Below are 17,643 nucleotides of genomic sequence, written 5' to 3'. Positions count from 1 at the left end.
CGACCTGTGTAATTCCCTTCAACACGATGGCAAGAACCATTTCTTTTGTATTTCAGCATCAACAATTGACAACATAAAATCACAAGCATAACAAATACTCCCTCTGTTTCTAAATATAAGTCTTTTTAGATTCGAATATAGACTACATACGGAGCAAAATAGAGTGAATATAGAATCTAGAATATGTCTGTATACATTCGTATGTAGTATATATTGGAATCTCTAAAAAATACTTATATTTAGGAACGGAGGGAATATATATGACAACAATTCAATGAACAAGTGCATGCATGCCTATCAATAATATGTAATGAACAAATCAACAAATTGTGTCATCGGTTTTCATATATAGAAACATATATTGTTAGCACTTAGTAATAGAAAATGAAATGATCTACCTCTCCCTTCCATGTGGTTATCGATTTATCATGTCTAAACATGATGTGTTTGTTGCCCCTCTAGTGAAAATAACTATTAACTAATGACACCCGAGAATTTGGTTTTAAACCATGTTAGTCCTAGGCGGCCTGGTTAGGTATTTTGGCATATCTATGTTTGCATGCCAATCTAACTTCAAAATATTTTATAAGTTAGGGGTTATTTGACATACTGATCTTTTAGTTTGTAGTTTTATGTGTAGCCATCAAATCCAAGAGGAAGCTACCTAAGGTCCTAGCCGTGTCGATGGGGATGGGATGCGGGGGTCTAGGGAGGTCCTCTGACCAACCGAGTCGCCCTCGAATCACCTTCGCCCTCTCGTTCATCATCAGCTGTCGCCATGGGCCACTCCTTCACCATGTGGTACAAGAGCCTCACACCTGCGCACCACGCCCAAATTGCAGCGAAGGTCTGCAACACGGTGGCCCAGCACCAGCCACGCGTTGGCAGAGGCCAACCTTTGAGCTCTCCGGAACGCTTGAAGGATATGGAGGAGGGCGACCCCATGGAGAAGCGTCATGCGTCAGCATCGCAGGTGGAAGTGGAACATGCACCTGCTCCGGTTGAAGAGCCGTTGGTGTCTGAGTTCAGCATGCTTCAGCCAGGCAACACTATGATCGGGTGTTGGCGGAGGCAGATGACAAGGAGCAGGCACCCTCATCGCCCGAGGAGTCACCAATGTCCGTGCTCAGGATCCCACTGGTCAGCTCTTGGAGGAGCTTCGACAGACAAAGGAACAACTAAAGGTGGAGCCTGCGTCCGAAGCTGTCATCGTGGCAATGGTGGGGGCAGACTTCCTGACCGATCATCGACATCGGGCCATGTACGAGCCTGTGCACACCGCCGTGCCATCCTGACCAACTTCAACAACAACGCGGGCGCGGGACCGTCCTGCGCGGAGGCCGACGAGCAATCCTCGGTTGGGGATGAGTAGAGTAGGATTTATTATTAGTTGTTTTTAGGTCTTTTGCTATGTAGGAACTATTCCGAAAAAATCAATGAAATTCAGTGTCCAATTTTATTTTGTGATTCTTGTTGGATAGCTGGCGCCATGCTCGTTGTCCGCGGACACGTTGTCTGAAATTGATAAATACAGTACCAAGGACATGTTAACTTGATAGAAGCACAACTAAAACATAGCCCCTAAAAATAAACTAACATCATATTGTAGGTTGTCATGTCATAAGTTAATATCAGACTTTGCACGTAATTAAGCTAAAACATAATTCAATATAATCAGTCAGGAAGGCTTAGAAAAATGGTTTGAGCAATTTAAGAACTATTCGCCGATGCTTTGAAAAGAGGTTTCTGAGTGTCAAAGAAGGTTTCATATAGTTCGCCCAACCTTTCGGTTGCATTTGGCCTTTGCATCATGGGCGCAATGGATCACTTAGTTTAGTATATAAAAGGCCCGGGTTCCATACGCCACCAGAGTGGGGGTTGGAGACGGTCCAGAGCAATCTCATTCCGAGTCTCCATCTAGAATTATTTCATATGTTAAGAAGCACAATGCTTTGAAATAGAATAGGCATTGCTTCCACGTACCCTACCTACTACAACCCACCCACCCCAAAAGAAATCAGATGCGGGTCGTGGTCAGTTAACCAAAATAACTGATTAAGCAACTCCATCAAGCCACTGGGCTAACTTTCGGTTCGTGCCAGTAGTAGGGGAACCCTACATATAGACAAAAAGTCTGGTTTTCTCCGTTCACTTTTTTTTTCTCCGGGTTACATTAGTTTCTTCGGGTTTTTTATCTTTGTTTTTTCCTTTGGGTTTTTTGGGTTATTTATTTATTTATTATTCTACATTCTTATATACATGCTCAACATTTTTTAACTACTTGTTCAACATTTTTATATACATGATCAACATATTTATAAATACTTCTTCAAAAAAATTCAAATAATAATTCAACATTTTTAATACAATGTTCAACATTATTCAAATACCCGTTAAACATTTTTATATACATGAACAACAGTTTTTCAAATACTTGTTCAACATGTTTCCAATACTCGATCAACATTTTCCAAATACCGGTTCAACATTTTTATATACATGATCAACATTTTTTTTCAAATACTTGTTTAACATTTCTCAAATACTCGTTCAACATTTTTCAAATACCTGTTCAACATTTTTATATAGTTGTTCAACATTTTTAATACTTGTGGAACATTTTTCAAATACTTGTTCAATTTTTTAACATGTTTTTAAGAGTGTTTTTTGCAATATATATATTTATAATATTTGAAAGTATAAACAAAGGTAAGAAAAACAAAGCAAAACACGAAAACAAAAAACGTGAAAAAAAAAGTGGCTGGTGTTGCCCGCGCGCGTGGGCCGGCCCAACTGGTGGTTCGCTTCGGCGAGGGGTTCACTCATGTGTGGCTTAATGCGAATGCGAAACATAGGGGCGCCCTTCAGTCTTCTTTTTTTTGCGCACGTCGGGCGTGGGGTCCAACCGCAGGGATCGCGTGAAGGGGACTTCTTATAACCCACCTTTGAGTATGTGCTGTCACCACTTTTTGGTTGGTGCTTAAAGTTAAAACCTCTAAACTATTTGAAAGTTAAGTTCCTATAAAAGAAAAGTAATCAAACGATGAGTTTTTCCTAAATACACAATAAGATTGAGCTTATGCCGTGGGAAACTTGAAACATAAAGCAAAATTATGACTTGATTGGAAAAGAAATTGAATAAACTTCCAAACAGGTTCTTAACCGTATGTCTGTATCCAACAAATAACAGTTGAAAATAAGCAAGTGAATCTATGCCTATGTACACTTATATGATCACAGTAACCCATTCACTTGTTTCAAACTTGAAACAACAACACAAAACGACAAGCTTTGTCAAAAGTGTAGACACATGTTACAATTTTAGTATTTGCCATCATAAAAAAATGCGTTCCAGTGTTTTCCATTTATGTTCGTGAGCAGTTTAAAGCACCAAACGACAAAGATTGCATCATTGAGTAGAACCAAATGGTCATTTAGTGCTTCAGATGCAATTTCATAATGGTGTCACAACTCACAATTTTCACAGCATCAAACATTTGATCGGGAGCCTCCTGGATCAGGAAAACATTCCTACTCTCTGAGAACTCGCATACTGAAGCATGAAAACGAAACACCAAAACAGAATGCACTTCAATGAGACACCAAAACAGAATGCACTTCATCGAAACAACTACGAAGCAGTCTGATATCATGAAGCCCCTAAACATACCGAAAAAGGCTTTCGCCCTGCTTTATAAATAAAGCAAACCACCACAGAGCACACATACAGAGTCAAGTCCACACACACACACCCAAGTCTCACAACACAGTACATAGGTTCTGCTGAGGGCACAGCTCAACAAGCCCAGAAAAATAAAAACAACAACAGAACGCGCCAGACGAAGATAGCGCCCCTAAACATATACAAGTCCTGAACCCAAAACAGTGAAAGCCGTGAGTCAGAGCAGTCCACACCAAACCTTGCGCCTTCATACACCCTGTACTAGCTTCAGATAAATGGGCTCGTGCACCTTTATTTTAGTAGGATCATGAATGCAGAACCTAAGCGGGATACCCTTTCCATCATCAGGTACCTCATCCTTGGGCAGAATTAGGTTGTATCCCTTTGGTAGCCCATCAGACAGCGATGAGCTTCGTATCTTGTACGTTGAACTCTGATAATAGCCAGTTGTAAAGCAACTGTAGGACATTTGACATTTGAACTTGGAGTTTGTACCTTTAGGTTGGATGCAGACAACAGAGATGGCATGCCCGACTGGCTCTAGTGCCACGTTGAGCAAGAAAATTACCCTTTCTTCGGTACGAAGAAAATGTAGACCTGGTTCTAGGTGGAACTTAACATCTTCATAGTATTTGATGGTTGTACATGGCCACTTGTGCTGGGAGGCAAAATGTTCAAGGAGGGCGTCTGTTGGCCCTGCAAAGCTGCAGCTGGACTCCGGGCAGAAACATGGGGTGTTAGGGCATGCCTCCTCGTGTTCTTCCCTTTGGTAGTAAGTCAGCTTTTGGGCGCATCCATAATTGGCATTGCAGCAAGCGACTGTGACTGATTCCATGAGACGTTCCATCCCTAGACAGCGCTTGAAGGTAGTTTCGGCAGAGCACAAGTGACACTTGTTGCGCACGAGCTTCGGGCGGCAAGACGAGCATACGAAATGCCCCACAGAACACTGTAGAAAAGGAAGAATTAGCCGAGTCCACATGTGAGAAAAACTTTTTAACAGAAAACAGAGTTGAACTGTTGAAGCACTCTACTACAAAGCAATATGATAAGTCAGTACCGCACAAAATTTCTGAACTATTCATAAGTCTGTAAATTTGAAGTTGTGAACTTATAGTATGACCGATATACAACTCCAAAGGGGGGCAAATCAAACATAATGCTATTAGAGAGGTATATATATCATCCACCCCTGATCCATAGCCTACTAGGGAACAGCTGTGGACTAAAAAACGGTTGTACATAGTTGATAACAGTTTCAGTATCGATCAAAATATTACTGTCCTAATACATTCTCTACAAAACGAATGTCAGCGACCATAGCTACTCTGACCATATTGTCTCAATAAACTGTTTTTTAGCAAGTAACATTGTGTGTGCGTGGTGCGCCCCTGATTAATATCCTACTAGGGAACAGCTGTAGACTAATAGACAGTGTAGATTAGTGCTGACAGTTTTGATCTCAACCAAAATTATTAGTGTCCTAATTCTCTACGGATACAAAATTTCAGCGACCATATCTACTCTGTTCCATGCTGTCACAAGAAACTGTTTTTTAGCAAGTAGCACTAGATCCAACGGTTAGTTTTTAATTTCATCTGAACTTTGAGAGACCGGTAATTGAATATATACACATGTAACCTACCTGGTATATCGGAGGCCTGAGGGGATGAAAGCAGACGGGGCAGTCGAGGGCGTCCATCCCCATGGTGACATTCTGCCTCTTGCCGCTGCTCTCTCCCTCGCCCGAGGCTTCCACTCGTCTCTTGCTAGATGTGCCACCGTCCATCGCCACCAAAACTCGCTCGACGTTACAATTAAACGCGCAGCAGAGCTTCACACCTATTGGTGAACACAAACAGCCTCACAAATCTGCTTCCCTGTTCCACAACATATTACTGGTAATAAGAGCCACTCAAGTTATACTGGTGTATAAGAGGCTTCCTGTGTTTCTGCCAGACTGGTAACGGAAAAGCGACGCTCCGGACTGGAGCACGCATTAGAGGTGTGCTAAATCTAATCATCCTCAATTGCTGTAATTTGTTCATGTCTTTATCTATTTAATTATTTTTTCTGTTTTGGTTGAGAAATATCTAGGCTGCTTTGTGTTAATTTATTTCTTGATCAATTCAGTAGAGGACCAGTGACTACATGCAACTGGAGATAATCTCAAGGACAAGCAGTCCAAAGGTAAGAAACTTACCTTGAATAACCGCCGACAGGAGCCCGAGGTCACCGTCGGCGATGAGGCAGACTTCTCGCCGGCGACGCCCACTCCTGGCTGCTCCTCGGAGGCGAAGGAAGAAGGTTTGCCGACAGTGCCCAAGCGGGCTCTGCTCTGAGCCGGAGGAGAGCACCGGAGAGGGGCCAGAGATGCGTCGGAAGAGGAGGCGACGGCGGCGGAAGATTGGAGCGACGGAGGTGCGGTGTCAGAGGAAGAAGGGTGGGCTGGGTATGGGCTGGGCCAGCGGGTATTGTGAGGTTTCCACACACATTTACCCGCGCGTCGCTAGTTGGTGCCAGTTTTCTTTTCTTTTTTCTTCGTTTTTTTCTTATCCCTTCCATTGATTTGTCATTTTTTTTGTTTTATATATTTATTTATTTTTAAACATGATAATTTTCTATCATTCATGATAGTTTTAGAAAAATTACGCACATTTAAAATTGTTAAAGGTTTCTTTGAATTTTTGAACTTTTCCATAATTCACAAACATTATATAAAAAAACATGGATTTCTTAATAAAAATGCAAACATTGTTCATACTTCGTGAAATTCTACAAGGTTAGACTGTTTTTATAATTTTGAGAGCATTTTTAATTGAAATAAATATTTCTTCTAGCAGATGATTTTATTTTGCAGTGTATTTTTTGATACCTTTTTCATGATAATATTTCTATTAGTATTGTACGTTTCACATTTATTTCAAATATATATACAGAATTTTATGTTACTTATGCTTTCATTTCAATCATTATTCTTTTAAAAAATTTAAATACAAAAATGAAACCGACATTGCCTGCGGCCCATGGAGCGTGCAGGTGTGCGCCACCTCCCCAATTATACTCACAAGTCATGTAAGGGCATCCGCAATGTATGCCATACACTCATGACAAATTCACTTTTAGGCTATGGAACTAGTTCTAACACATTGTGAGCCAGATGCCAAAAGCTGATTTCAAGGGAACCAGAGCATGTAGCTGCTCCCATGCCAAATTATCTCGACGAAATAAATAATGTGAGGTTCATTGATGGGTGAGGAAAGAGACCTGGATATATTTGAGAAAGAAGAGTCTTTTTATACTATCTTGTGTCCGCTTGGATCCACCTAGCAATGATTTTACGATGGCACTATTGCGGACATCTATCGAAGTTGGCATCACTACCAGTGGCGGAGCTTCATGGGGGCCAACCTAGGCGGTGGCCCCCCCTAGCCCAAGAAAAAAACACCTACTACTCATTAGTTTTTCTGCCATATGTCCAGCAAAAACAGGTTAAACCTCATAGTTTTGCCCCTCCTTAGCTCATTGCCCCTCCAAAGATTTGGCCCAAGCTCCGCCACTGATCACTACCATGCATGATAACGTGGCATATTTGGCCTCAATCACATTGTGGCTACCCTAACAACAATATAATACTCCCTCTGTCCGAAAATACTTGTTGGATGAATGGATGTATCTAGATGCAATTTTAGTCCTAAGTACTCTCATTTTTATCCATTTCTCTGACAAGTATTTTGGACGGGGGGAGTAGAAGACTTATACTCTCCCCGGCTCAAAATAAGTGTCTTAACTTTGTACTAACTTTAGTATAAAATTTTACTAAGTTTAAGACACTTATTTTGGGACGGAGGGAGTAGTTGTTTACATGTCGTTTTTGTTTGTGTGGAGAAGAGAAATATGAAAAAAAATAGGGGGTGGGCTCTCTTGCAGGAGTCATCCTCCACACATGCGTCTGAAAAACTATACTCTCTCTGTTCCATAATGTAAGACATTTATGGGACGGAGGGAGTAATAAATATGAAGGAGAAATAGAGAAGTGAAAAAAAAACTAGTCTTATGGCCTGTTCGGTTCACAGGAATTTCAAATAAAACTTTGAAGGAAAGATTTCTACTGGAATTTTCACCCTTGATGCGTTCGGAGCAAGGGAATTGTGAATAGCAAAACTCGGAAAAGTTTCTCTATTCTCTGTCCAGGTTTCAACTCCACCTTGCCAAAATGGAAGAGATCGATTTCTCACCATTTATAGATAAGCAAAACATCTACAGAATGTGTCAAAATTTAGATAACAACTGTACCTCAATGATTCCGTGGATATGGTTATGGTGGGACTATGACTGGAACCACGACCATGTTGTTGGTAGCCGGCGGCGGGACGAAAGCATTCTTGATCAGGATGGCGACGCGAACTATGACGGCCAGGAAGACAATACCCACGACCGTACCGCCATCTATCAGTCGTCCCTACAGAGCAAAGTAACAGTGAAGCCACAAATAGTAAAGTGATATTTACTACGTACACAACAGATGCGCGTACATTTTCCTCTTTCTTGACTGCCTCTAATTCCTCGTACACAACAGTGAATGATATGCGTCGGAACTCGATTTGCCTCTAATTATATAAAATGTGATTTGCAGACCATATATTCAAAACTGTTATGGGGCACACCGGGGGCATTTGCCCCCCCCCCCCTCCACACGTTATATTTATCCGATAGTAACTTATGGTTAAGTATATGTGTCTCATAATTATTGTTTGCACCATGTAATCACATATACATGATGCAGTAAGGTTTTATTTGCTAATAAAATTACAGCTTTGATTTTTTTATACCTTCATAATAATTTTCATGATATACAATATATGCGGGTGAAAGTATTTACGTTACCCTCTAATACCCCTCATTCGCCCTAGGGCCACCATGATTCCAGGCCCGGCCCTGGAAGCAGTGTCGGAAGGAGTTGGAGATGACGTGAAGGCCCATGTAGCCAGTTAGACAAGCGTGTGGTCCTGATCGGGATTGTCCTTTTTCAGATGCGACAAACTAAGCACTCCCTCCGTCCCAAAATAAGTGTCTTAACTTTGTACTAACTCTAGTACAATTTGTACTAAGCTCAAGACATTTATTTTGGGACGGAGTGAGTATTTAGCAGAAATCAACGGGAATTGATTGGGATTAGAAAGTAGAGTGCCAATCTCAGGGATTTTGAGTTGAAGGTTTGATTTAGACTGAGAGTGCAAATTCAAGGTTTATTTCAGAATTTTCTCTTGATTAAATGTGCATTGAGAAAAGGACAATAGGATGTCGGTATATAACATTTTGCGTGAGTCCGGCTCTACCACACCTCCGTCGACCACGCACGCGCTCTGCTCTGGTCGGCGGCAGCACGGCGGCGCACCGCACCGGCCCGCTGTTTTCACGTTGGGGCACGGGAGAATTCCTGTCGGTGCCGGTGCGGGCCACGTGAGGAGTCAAACGCCGGCACGGCAGCGCGAGCGCGTGTCAATGGGAAAAGGCCACCGCCACAGCGCGGCGTCCCACCCGCACGGTCGGTCACCGTCATCCCATTCCCATACCCCACGCGCACTCCCCGCCACCCCCACTTCCTCCCCTGTCCTCCTCTTCTACCTCTCTCTCCCCACGGACTACATCCAGCCGGCCAGCCTCTCTCTCTCTCTCTCTCTCCTTCGGTTGAGCGGCGACAGATCCCTGCCGGCCTGAGTGCGCGGATGGCGTCGACGACGGCGTACGCGCGGCCGTCCAAGCTGCCGGGCGCGGGCCCGGGGGAGCGGAGGCCGGCGCCGCCGCGGCTCATCCGGGCCTTCCTCGCCTCCGGCGCCAAGATCGAGCCCCGGAAGCTCGCCGCCGGCCTGCTCGCCGGCTGCTGCCTCGCGCTCCTCACCTACGTCTCCCTCGCCAAGCTCTACGCCGTCTACTCCCCGGTCTTCGGTGCGTGCCCTCCGTCCCGATTCACCAATTACTCCTCCGCTCTGCCCTACTGTGCTGTGCCACATTCGATTCGATCTAACAATTACTGCTGCTCTGCTGCTGCCGGTTCCGCCGCCAGCCACCACCTCGGCCCTGCTCCAGAACGCCCCGCCGTCGTCCTCCTCGTCGGCGCCCGAAGAACCCGCATTTACTGGCGGCAGGAACGGCAGCGCCGTGGATCGCGTCGATCTGACGGAGAAGGGCCCGGCGACTGCCGGCTCTCGAGAGCCCGGGGTGCCGGAGGCGGTCTCCAGAAAGGAGCACGCCGAGAAGGCGCCGGCGCCGGCCAACACCTCGGCACCAATGCCATGTAAGTGAATCTCTTCTTGAGCTCTCTTTTTCTTGGCACCTTAATTAATACTAGAAGGAAAGCAGAGCAAAATTATCAATCCCAGGTAGGCAGGCAACCTCTTTCAGAGATTCAATGCTCTGTACTCTGCAATCTGGGCAAAATTTGGTTGCCCACTTCAGTTAATTATTTTCCCCGGATTAGTAGTTGTTAGAAATAGAAACGTGCTACTAGATCTTTGTATAGAAAAAGAAGATGTGCCACATCTCTCTGTAGAGAAAGAAATGTGGTTGCTAGATCTGCTGGTATCTAATGCGACTCTTGATGGTGGATTCAGCTCAGGGAGAAAGGAAGAGCAACAGCAGCAGCAATGTCGCCGCCGGTCCGATGAGCTGCGACGAAAATGGCGTGGACGAGGGGTTCCCCTACGCGCGGCCGGCGGTCTGCAAGCTGTCTGGCGACATCCGCGTCAGCCCCAGCCAGAAGACAATGTACCTCGTCAACCCGTCCGGCGGCGGCGGCTTCGACGAGAAGGGCGAGAAGCGGCTCCGGCCCTACGCCCGGAACGACAACTTCCTCCTGCCCGCCGTGGTGGAGGTGACTGTCAAGTCTGTCGCCTCCCCTGAGGCCGCGCCACAGTGCACGAAGCAGCATCGCGTCCCCGCGGTGGTGTTCTCCGTCGCCGGGTACACGGACAACTTCTTCCACGACAACACGGACGTGCTGATCCCCTTGTTCCTCACCACGGCGCACCTGAAAGGCGAGGTGCAGCTGCTGATCACCAACTACAAGCCATGGTGGGTGCAAAAGTACACGCCGGTGCTGCGCAGGCTCTCCAACTACGACGTGATCAACTTCGACGACGACGCCGACGTGCACTGCTTCTCCCGCGGGTACCTCGGCATGTACCGCGACCGCGACCTCATCATCGCCCCTCACCCGACGCGCAACCCGCGCAACTACACCATGCTGGACTACACCCGCTTCCTCCGAGCCGCGTACGGGCTCCGCCGCGACCAGCCGGCGGTGCTCGGGGCGGAGCCCGGGATGCAGCCGCGGATGCTGATCATCTCGCGCGGCGGCACGCGCAAGCTGCTGAACCAGGACGAGGTGGCCGCCGCGGCATCGGAGATCGGGTTCAACGTGACCGTGGCGGAGGCTGGCGACGACGTGCCGGCGTTCGCGGCCCTGGTGAACTCCGCCGACGTGCTTCTGGCCGTGCACGGCGCCGGGCTGACCAACCAGATCTTCCTGCCGACGAACGGGGTGGTGCTGCAGATCGTGCCGTGGGGGAACATGGACTGGATGGCGACCAACTTCTACGGGCAGCCGGCGCGGGACATGCAGCTCCGGTACGTGGAGTACTACATCGACGAGGAGGAGACGAGCCTCAAGGACAAGTACCCAAGGGATCACATGGTGTTCAAGGACCCCAAGGCCCTCCACAAGCAGGGGTGGCAGGCGCTCGCCGACACCATCATGAAGCAGGACGTCAAGGTGAACATCACCAGGTTCCAGCCCTTCTTGCTCCAGGCCATGGACGAACTTCAGGAGTAGCAGCATCGTCTCCCCAGCCAGCCAGGTAAACTCACATCACAGCCACCAAACACTGTACAACAAGCAAACACAACAAGGAGAAATGCAGACTAATGTGATTCTAGGACTAGTTGCTACTACTACTGCTGCTGGAAAGGGTGATGATTTGAATCTGATCAAAAGTGGAGGCTTCAAAATAGACGGTTGTTTCTGTCATGTTGAGGATTCAAGGAACCTGCCCTAGTGGGATCGTCTTGTTGTACAATTGTCCTTGCTTCTGTAAAATGGAAGGATCATCTATGCTTTCTCCAACACCCGGGAAAAAGCCGCTACTTTGTTGCTAGTGTCCTTGTCTCTATGAAAGAGTAGGAGCATCATGTTTGGGATGTGCGTAGTCAATTTTGAGAATCAATGTTGTGTCCAAGGTGGTGAATTTTGGCTGAAATTTGCAGTGGAAGGAAAGAACCAGTGGAATTGGTGAAATCTGCACACTGGAACCAATTGCGAATGTGGCGAGAATGATGATGGTTGCTGGTGGCCTGGATTGCTGTGCCTTTTGTTTATCCTCTATGGTTATTTTCATGTGAGGCTTAACCTTATCTGTTGTTGTTCAACTCTGTGGCTGTTTAATATGAACAAGGTCTTCTTCTCAAAGGGCTTAATGGCTTGTTATATATATGGTTTCTATGCAGATATGTTCTGTTACACTACATCATGTTAAAAGGGATGAGAAAAGTGACCACAATATTTCCTGTCACTACAAAAATAGAACTGAAAAGATTTCCAGATTTCATATCTAATAATGCCTGCTTTTTCTTTGTTAGTACAATCATCAAAACCATGAGGTATTTTTTAGAAGAAAATTGGTACTCCCTCCATTCCACAATGTAGTGCATATAGATTTTTGTAGAAGTCAAACTTTGCCAACTTTGACCAAGTGTATACAGAAAACAGTCTACATCTACAATACTAAACATGTACATTCTGAAAATAGAACTCATGATGTATCCAATGATGTGCATTTGGTATTCTAGATGTACCTATTTTTCTCTATAAATATGGTCAAAGTTTGTAATGTTTGACTATTGCAAAAATCTATAGGCGCTACATTTTGGAACGGAGGGAGTATATAACTGTCAGACTGTCAGTATCTACTATCTAATACTAAATTTGATGAAATTGCACTTCTTGAAATCTGCAGTTGTGTTGCAATTTCTTATTTGCGCATTTGAAATCTTATCTATTTGCATTACATCACTGTTAGTTTTTTTAAAACTTTTTTCTGCTGGTTATCTTGCTTGTTAGGTACAGATTGCACTCACAGTTATAAATTTTTGCAGATGCACAATCATGATAATCTAGACTTAGCACCATGCAAAATTTCCTTTTCTCCGCTATGTGCTTTCACAGAAACTACCTTGAGAAAGCCACTGATTCCATGATGCGCATAAGGGTTGTGTGACGATCCTTGTATAAGTTCTGTACTAACATGTTGTTCTTTTAGAGGTAGTTTATGTTTAAGAACAAGATGACTTTTTGGTGGTTGCATGTTGTATGCTCAGGGAGAAAATTTCTTTTTGCAGTTTTTTTTTCCTTTTTTGAAATAAGTTGGATTTATATAAGAGAAAATTGGATACAACCAAGCAATTGGCTCTAAACCCATAGACACAAAAGCGACTCTAAACAAATCGGATATCACAAATAAGATAACATGCCTTTTTTCTTTTTTTTTTTACCTTAACCACAACATATTTGATGATAGAAAACACCGAGAATATCAGCCATTGAAGTATATGGAAAGAACTATAGATGACCAAACCTTGTTATATCACTGTAATAGTACACTACTGCGTATGACGGAGATTGACAATCGTGACAAGCATATCAGTGGGGGCGCCACTCTGTGTTAGTATCACCGTACCAGGCGGATGACATTTCTCGCAGAGGCTCGGGAAAGGGCATCTACACCCCTTTGTGGTGTTAATGATAAGTGATTAGGACTAACCTTACTCATGAGTTTGAATGTACACAATTAGTCCCATGAAAATGTAGCAAAGGGGTGTTTAAATTATATACATTTTATTCTTATGCTTGAGTTATTAAAAAATCATATTACAAAGAGGGGTACCAAAAGGATGCAAATGTGGTAATTAAGTACCTATAATTAAGATATTCGATACACAAAAATAGTCCTAGAGTGAACCCTCCCCTTCCACCCAAAACGATTCTGAAAATTCAGTGTGTTTGCCTTTGTTGTGCTTCAAAAATCTCTGCCGCCGCTGAATGAATCCAAGAGCTCTAAGGACCTGACAAAGCATCCAAGTGATCCGAGTTGTTGAAGCTCCAAATGAATTTCGATTGAGTCCACCCGGAAATCAACTAAAGTAGGCCCGGAACTTCCAACAATTGGACCTCCGGCGGCGCATAGGAAGTAGGTAACATGCCATTTTAAGGGGGGGCATATATAAAATCATTCTTCCCCATAGGCAAAACAATCTGTTTATTCGTTCTTGACCATTGTTAACCAACAAAAAAACTCTAGCTCCCTCCCCAAAGCCCCAAGTTTTGAACCAAGTCCGTGAAATAACACCCACGGACAACACAAATAACCAATCCGTTGTCCACGAAAACGGCAGGGGACAGAAACTCCCAAATTTTCCGTCAACACCACACTAACTGCCATAGAGACTAAACTGGAGTTAGAGGACTTCTATTCATGATCTCGTTGTGACACTAAAACATAATCAAGAGGATCTCACCATGCAACGGACGGGCACCGAGGCGACGATCAGAGGGTTGGGGCAGGCCAGCATGGACGATTGGTGTGACGACGGCTAGGGTTTCTTGCTACGCCGACTCACCTCCTGATGGTTTTTTTTTGACGGGTTCTTTGTGACGGTAGGTTTTTTTAGCGGTTCGGTTTTTCTTTTTTTTTTTCTTTTAGATTTTGAGCGGTTCGTGGTGGTAGGTATACTAGGTAGTAGGTTGTGTAGAGCCCGCTGGGCCAGCCCATACCCAGCCCACCATTCCTCTCACACCGCACATCCGTCAGTCCGTCGCTCCACCCTTCCGCCGCCGTCGCCTCCTCCTCCTCCCCTGCTCTCCTCGGGCTCGGACCAGAGCGCGCTAGGGCCCACTCGGCGAGGGAGCAGCGGCCTTCCCCATCCCTTCTTCCCCTCCGGAGAGAGTGGCGCCGCCAGCAGGAGACCACGACCCCGAGGCCGGCCATGGCGACTAGTTCCGGCAGCCGGTAAACCTGGGGTCGGGTCGGGACGATGACAAGCATCTCAGGTACCGCTACTGCTACATTCCATCCCATCCCATGGGAAGAATAAATTTCTCCCTTTTTTTTTACTGCTTCTTCGCTACTACTTACTAGGCTGTACTGCCTGCAACTGCAATACGCATCGTCCTCTGCTCTCTACTGAGTTGATCAAGAAAGCAACGCAATTCAGCTCATGTAGATGCACTGAACAAATTTCACCCTGTGTGAAACTTAGCACAATGTAGATGCGCCCGCCCTCTGTATTGTTGCTTTTCCATTGCAAGTTTGGAAGAAACTCATGAAGCTTTTTTCTAGCTTGTGCCGAGTAATAAGCCGTTGTCACTTCAGAGACTCTTATTATCAGTATACGCTATGAAACAGGGGAATGGATTGGTGACGCTGTTGTTTGAACGGTAGGCGTGGAGCTCTGTTGCGCGTGCAATTGGAATATCAAGCAAGGCGGTACTTGTAACTTTGAGTTCTCGTGGCGATGGATGGTGGTACCTCTAGCAAGAGACGAGTAGAAGCCCCGGGACAGGAGGAGAGCAGCTGCAAGAGGCAGAATGTCACCATGGGGATGGACGCCCTCGACTGCCCCGTCTGCTTTCATCCCCTCCGACCTCCGATATACCAGGTAGGTACATGTGCACATATTTACATGACACTAGTAGAGAGCTCAGATAAAATTTGAAAGGAAAATTGATTATGTATAGTTGAATATACTCTCAGACCTCCCATGAGTAGTGCTTTACTTGCTAAGAAAGGTTTCTTTTGACAGCATGGAATGGAGTAGCTATGGTCTCTGTTTTTTTTTTGTATAGAATTATGACATCGATATTTGGGTTGAGACCAAAACTGCTAGCAACAATCTACACTATTTTCTAGTCTACAGCTGTTCCCTAGTAGTAGGATATTCATCAGGGTCACACCCCGCACACACAACACAATGTTACTTGCTAAAGAACAGTTTATTGAGACGGCATGGATCAGAGTAGCTACAGTCGCTGAAATTTTGTTTTCGCAGAGAATTATGACGCTAATATTTTGGTTGAGACCAAAACTGCTAGCAACAATCTACACCATTTTCTAGTTTATAATTTATTTAGACAACATTGATCGGAGTAGCTATGGCTGCTGAAATTTCGTTTTCATAGAGAATTTATTAACATTTTGATCTGAGACTGAAACTGTTAGCAACTATGTACACCATTTTCTAGTCCGCAGCTGTCCCCTCTTTACTAATATGGGAGGGGCAGATGATGTATACCTCTTTACTAGCATTATGTTTGGTCTGCCCCCCTTTGGAGTTGGATGTCGGTTACAGATTTACAGACCAATATGTTGCATATACCAAAACTAGCCCCTACATGAATGGTTGCACAATTTTGTGTGGTGCTAACTTGTTATGTTGCTGTGTAGTGCGTCAACTTTAATTTATGTTAAAAGTTATTCTCACGTGACGACCCTGCTGATCCTTCCTGTTCCAGTGTTCTGTGGGGCATTTCATATGCTCTTCTTGCCGTCCCAAGCTCGTGCGCAACAATTGTCACTTATGCTCTGCTGAAACTACCTTCAAGCGCTGTTTAGGGATGGAACGTCTCATGGAATCAGTCATGGTCCCTTGCTCCAATGCAAAATATGGATGCGCAGAGAAGCTCACCTACTACCAGGAAGAAGAGCACGAGAAGGCATGCCTGAGCGCCCCATGTTTCTGCCCGGCGTCCAGCTGCAGCTTTGCAGGGCCAACAGACGCCCTCCTTGAACATTTCGCCTCCCAGCACAAGTGGCCGTGTACAACCATCAAATACTCCGAAGATGTTAACTTCAGCCTAGAACCAGGTCTACATTTTCTTCGTATCAAAGACAGGGAAATTTTCCTGCTCAACGTGGCACTAGAGGCATTCGGGCATGCCATCTCTGTCGTCTGCATCCAACCTAAAGCTACAAACTCCAAGTTCAAGTGTAGGATGTCCTATGGTTCCTTTTTGACAGACTATTATCAGATATCAGTTTACAAGATACGAAGCTCATCGTTGTCTGATGGGCTACCGAAGGGATACAACTTAATTCTGCCTAAAGATGAGATAGCTGATGATGGAAAGGGTACCTTGCTTACGTTCTCCATTGATGATCCTAATCCTAAAGTAAAGGCGCGTGAGCCCATATGTCTGAAACCAATACGCGGTGTATGATTGATGTGGTAAGGTTCAGCGTGGACGTTCGCGGCCTCCATTGTTTGGTTTTCATGACTTGTACTCCCTCCGTTCCTAAATATAAGTCTTTTTAGAGATTCCAATTGGGACTACATAAGGAGCAAAATGAGTGAATGTACACTCTAAAATATGTCTATATAGATCTGTATGTAGTTCTTATTGAAATCTCTAAAACGACTTATATTTAGGAACAAAGGAAGTGTATATGCTAAGAGGCTTTATGATCTCAGACTCTGCTTCGTAGTTGTTTCGATGAAGTGCATTCTGTTTAGGTTTTCCAGTTCATGTAAGGAATGTTTTACTGATTTGGGGGCGCTAGATCAAATGTTTGATGCTATGAAAATTGTGATACCGCCGTGAAATTGTGTCTGAAGTACTAAATGATCATTTTGTTCTGCTGACTGATGCAATCTTTGTTGTTTGCTGCTTTTAAGTCGTGTCATGGACCAAAACTGCTCAGGGTTTCAAATGCTCTTTGTAACAAGTGAAATGGGTTACGTTGATCATGTGAGTGTACCTAGCCATAGATTTCAAATGCTCTTTGTTGGATGCGCTGTCATCTTTTTGGTTGGTGTTGAAAGATAAAACATGTCAATTTTTTGAACCAAATTTTAGGTTAAGTTCATAGAAACATAAAACATAAAGTGCATTCATTGGTCTTCTGCCCAAG

At 44.7% G+C, this 17,643-nt stretch overlaps 3 protein-coding genes across 5 annotated transcripts; 2 read left to right on the top strand and 1 right to left on the bottom strand.

Moving 5' to 3' along the window:
- Window positions 1–3,714: 3,714 nt before the first annotated feature.
- On the bottom strand, window positions 3,715–6,135 carry LOC119280640 (putative E3 ubiquitin-protein ligase SINA-like 6). Of its 2 annotated transcripts, none has more exons than XM_037561434.1 (3): window positions 5,886–6,135; window positions 5,328–5,562; window positions 3,715–4,631 (listed from the first exon to the last, which is right to left on the bottom strand). In XM_037561434.1, exons 2-3 carry the CDS (start codon window positions 5,469–5,471, stop codon window positions 3,930–3,932), a joined length of 846 nt encoding a protein of 281 aa, XP_037417331.1. In that variant the 5' UTR covers window positions 5,472–5,562; window positions 5,886–6,135; the 3' UTR covers window positions 3,715–3,929. The 2 variants fall into 2 exon arrangements, with proteins under 2 accessions (XP_037417331.1, XP_037417330.1); XM_037561433.1 differs by having other exon boundaries at window positions 5,328–5,524.
- A 3,080-nt stretch (window positions 6,136–9,215) lies between these two features.
- LOC119274553 (beta-1,2-xylosyltransferease XAX1-like) lies at window positions 9,216–12,171 on the top strand. Of its 2 annotated transcripts, none has more exons than XM_037555271.1 (4): window positions 9,216–9,631; window positions 9,750–9,980; window positions 10,297–11,541; window positions 11,948–12,171. In XM_037555271.1, the coding sequence occupies exons 1-3, from the start codon at window positions 9,412–9,414 to the stop codon at window positions 11,514–11,516; spliced, it is 1,671 nt and encodes a 556-aa protein (XP_037411168.1). In that variant the 5' UTR covers window positions 9,216–9,411; the 3' UTR covers window positions 11,517–11,541; window positions 11,948–12,171. The 2 variants fall into 2 exon arrangements, with proteins under 2 accessions (XP_037411168.1, XP_037411167.1); XM_037555270.1 differs by having other exon boundaries at window positions 11,621–12,171.
- Window positions 12,172–14,520: 2,349 nt separating this feature from the next.
- Window positions 14,521–17,326, top strand: LOC119274551 (E3 ubiquitin-protein ligase SINA-like 3). Its single transcript, XM_037555269.1, has 3 exons — window positions 14,521–14,786; window positions 15,142–15,394; window positions 16,248–17,326. The coding sequence occupies exons 2-3, from the start codon at window positions 15,251–15,253 to the stop codon at window positions 16,950–16,952; spliced, it is 849 nt and encodes a 282-aa protein (XP_037411166.1). The 5' UTR covers window positions 14,521–14,786; window positions 15,142–15,250; the 3' UTR covers window positions 16,953–17,326.
- The last annotated feature ends 317 nt before the right edge of the window (window positions 17,327–17,643 follow it).

This window comes from Triticum dicoccoides, chromosome 3B, assembly GCF_002162155.2.
Source record: "Triticum dicoccoides isolate Atlit2015 ecotype Zavitan chromosome 3B, WEW_v2.0, whole genome shotgun sequence".
NCBI classification, from domain to species: domain Eukaryota; kingdom Viridiplantae; phylum Streptophyta; class Magnoliopsida; order Poales; family Poaceae; genus Triticum; species Triticum dicoccoides.
This window is presented reverse-complemented; position numbering and strand designations above follow the sequence as displayed.

What these genes read in the sequence shown, in the direction of transcription:
- LOC119280640 (XM_037561434.1), bottom strand. Translation starts at nt 5,471, where the DNA reads ATGGACGGTGGCACATCTAGCAAGAGACGAGTGGAAGCCTCGGGCGAG. An exon ending in TCAGGCCTCCGATATACCAG is followed by an intron (nt 4,632 to 5,327) that starts GTAGGTTACATG and finishes CCTTTTCTACAG; the next exon opens with TGTTCTGTGGGGCATTTCGT.
- LOC119274553 (XM_037555271.1), top strand. Translation starts at nt 9,412, where the DNA reads ATGGCGTCGACGACGGCGTACGCGCGGCCGTCCAAGCTGCCGGGCGCG. An exon ending in CGTCTACTCCCCGGTCTTCG is followed by an intron (nt 9,632 to 9,749) that starts GTGCGTGCCCTC and finishes TTCCGCCGCCAG; the next exon opens with CCACCACCTCGGCCCTGCTC. An exon ending in CACCTCGGCACCAATGCCAT is followed by an intron (nt 9,981 to 10,296) that starts GTAAGTGAATCT and finishes TGGTGGATTCAG; the next exon opens with CTCAGGGAGAAAGGAAGAGC.
- LOC119274551 (XM_037555269.1), top strand. Translation starts at nt 15,251, where the DNA reads ATGGATGGTGGTACCTCTAGCAAGAGACGAGTAGAAGCCCCGGGACAG. An exon ending in TCCGACCTCCGATATACCAG is followed by an intron (nt 15,395 to 16,247) that starts GTAGGTACATGT and finishes TTCCTGTTCCAG; the next exon opens with TGTTCTGTGGGGCATTTCAT.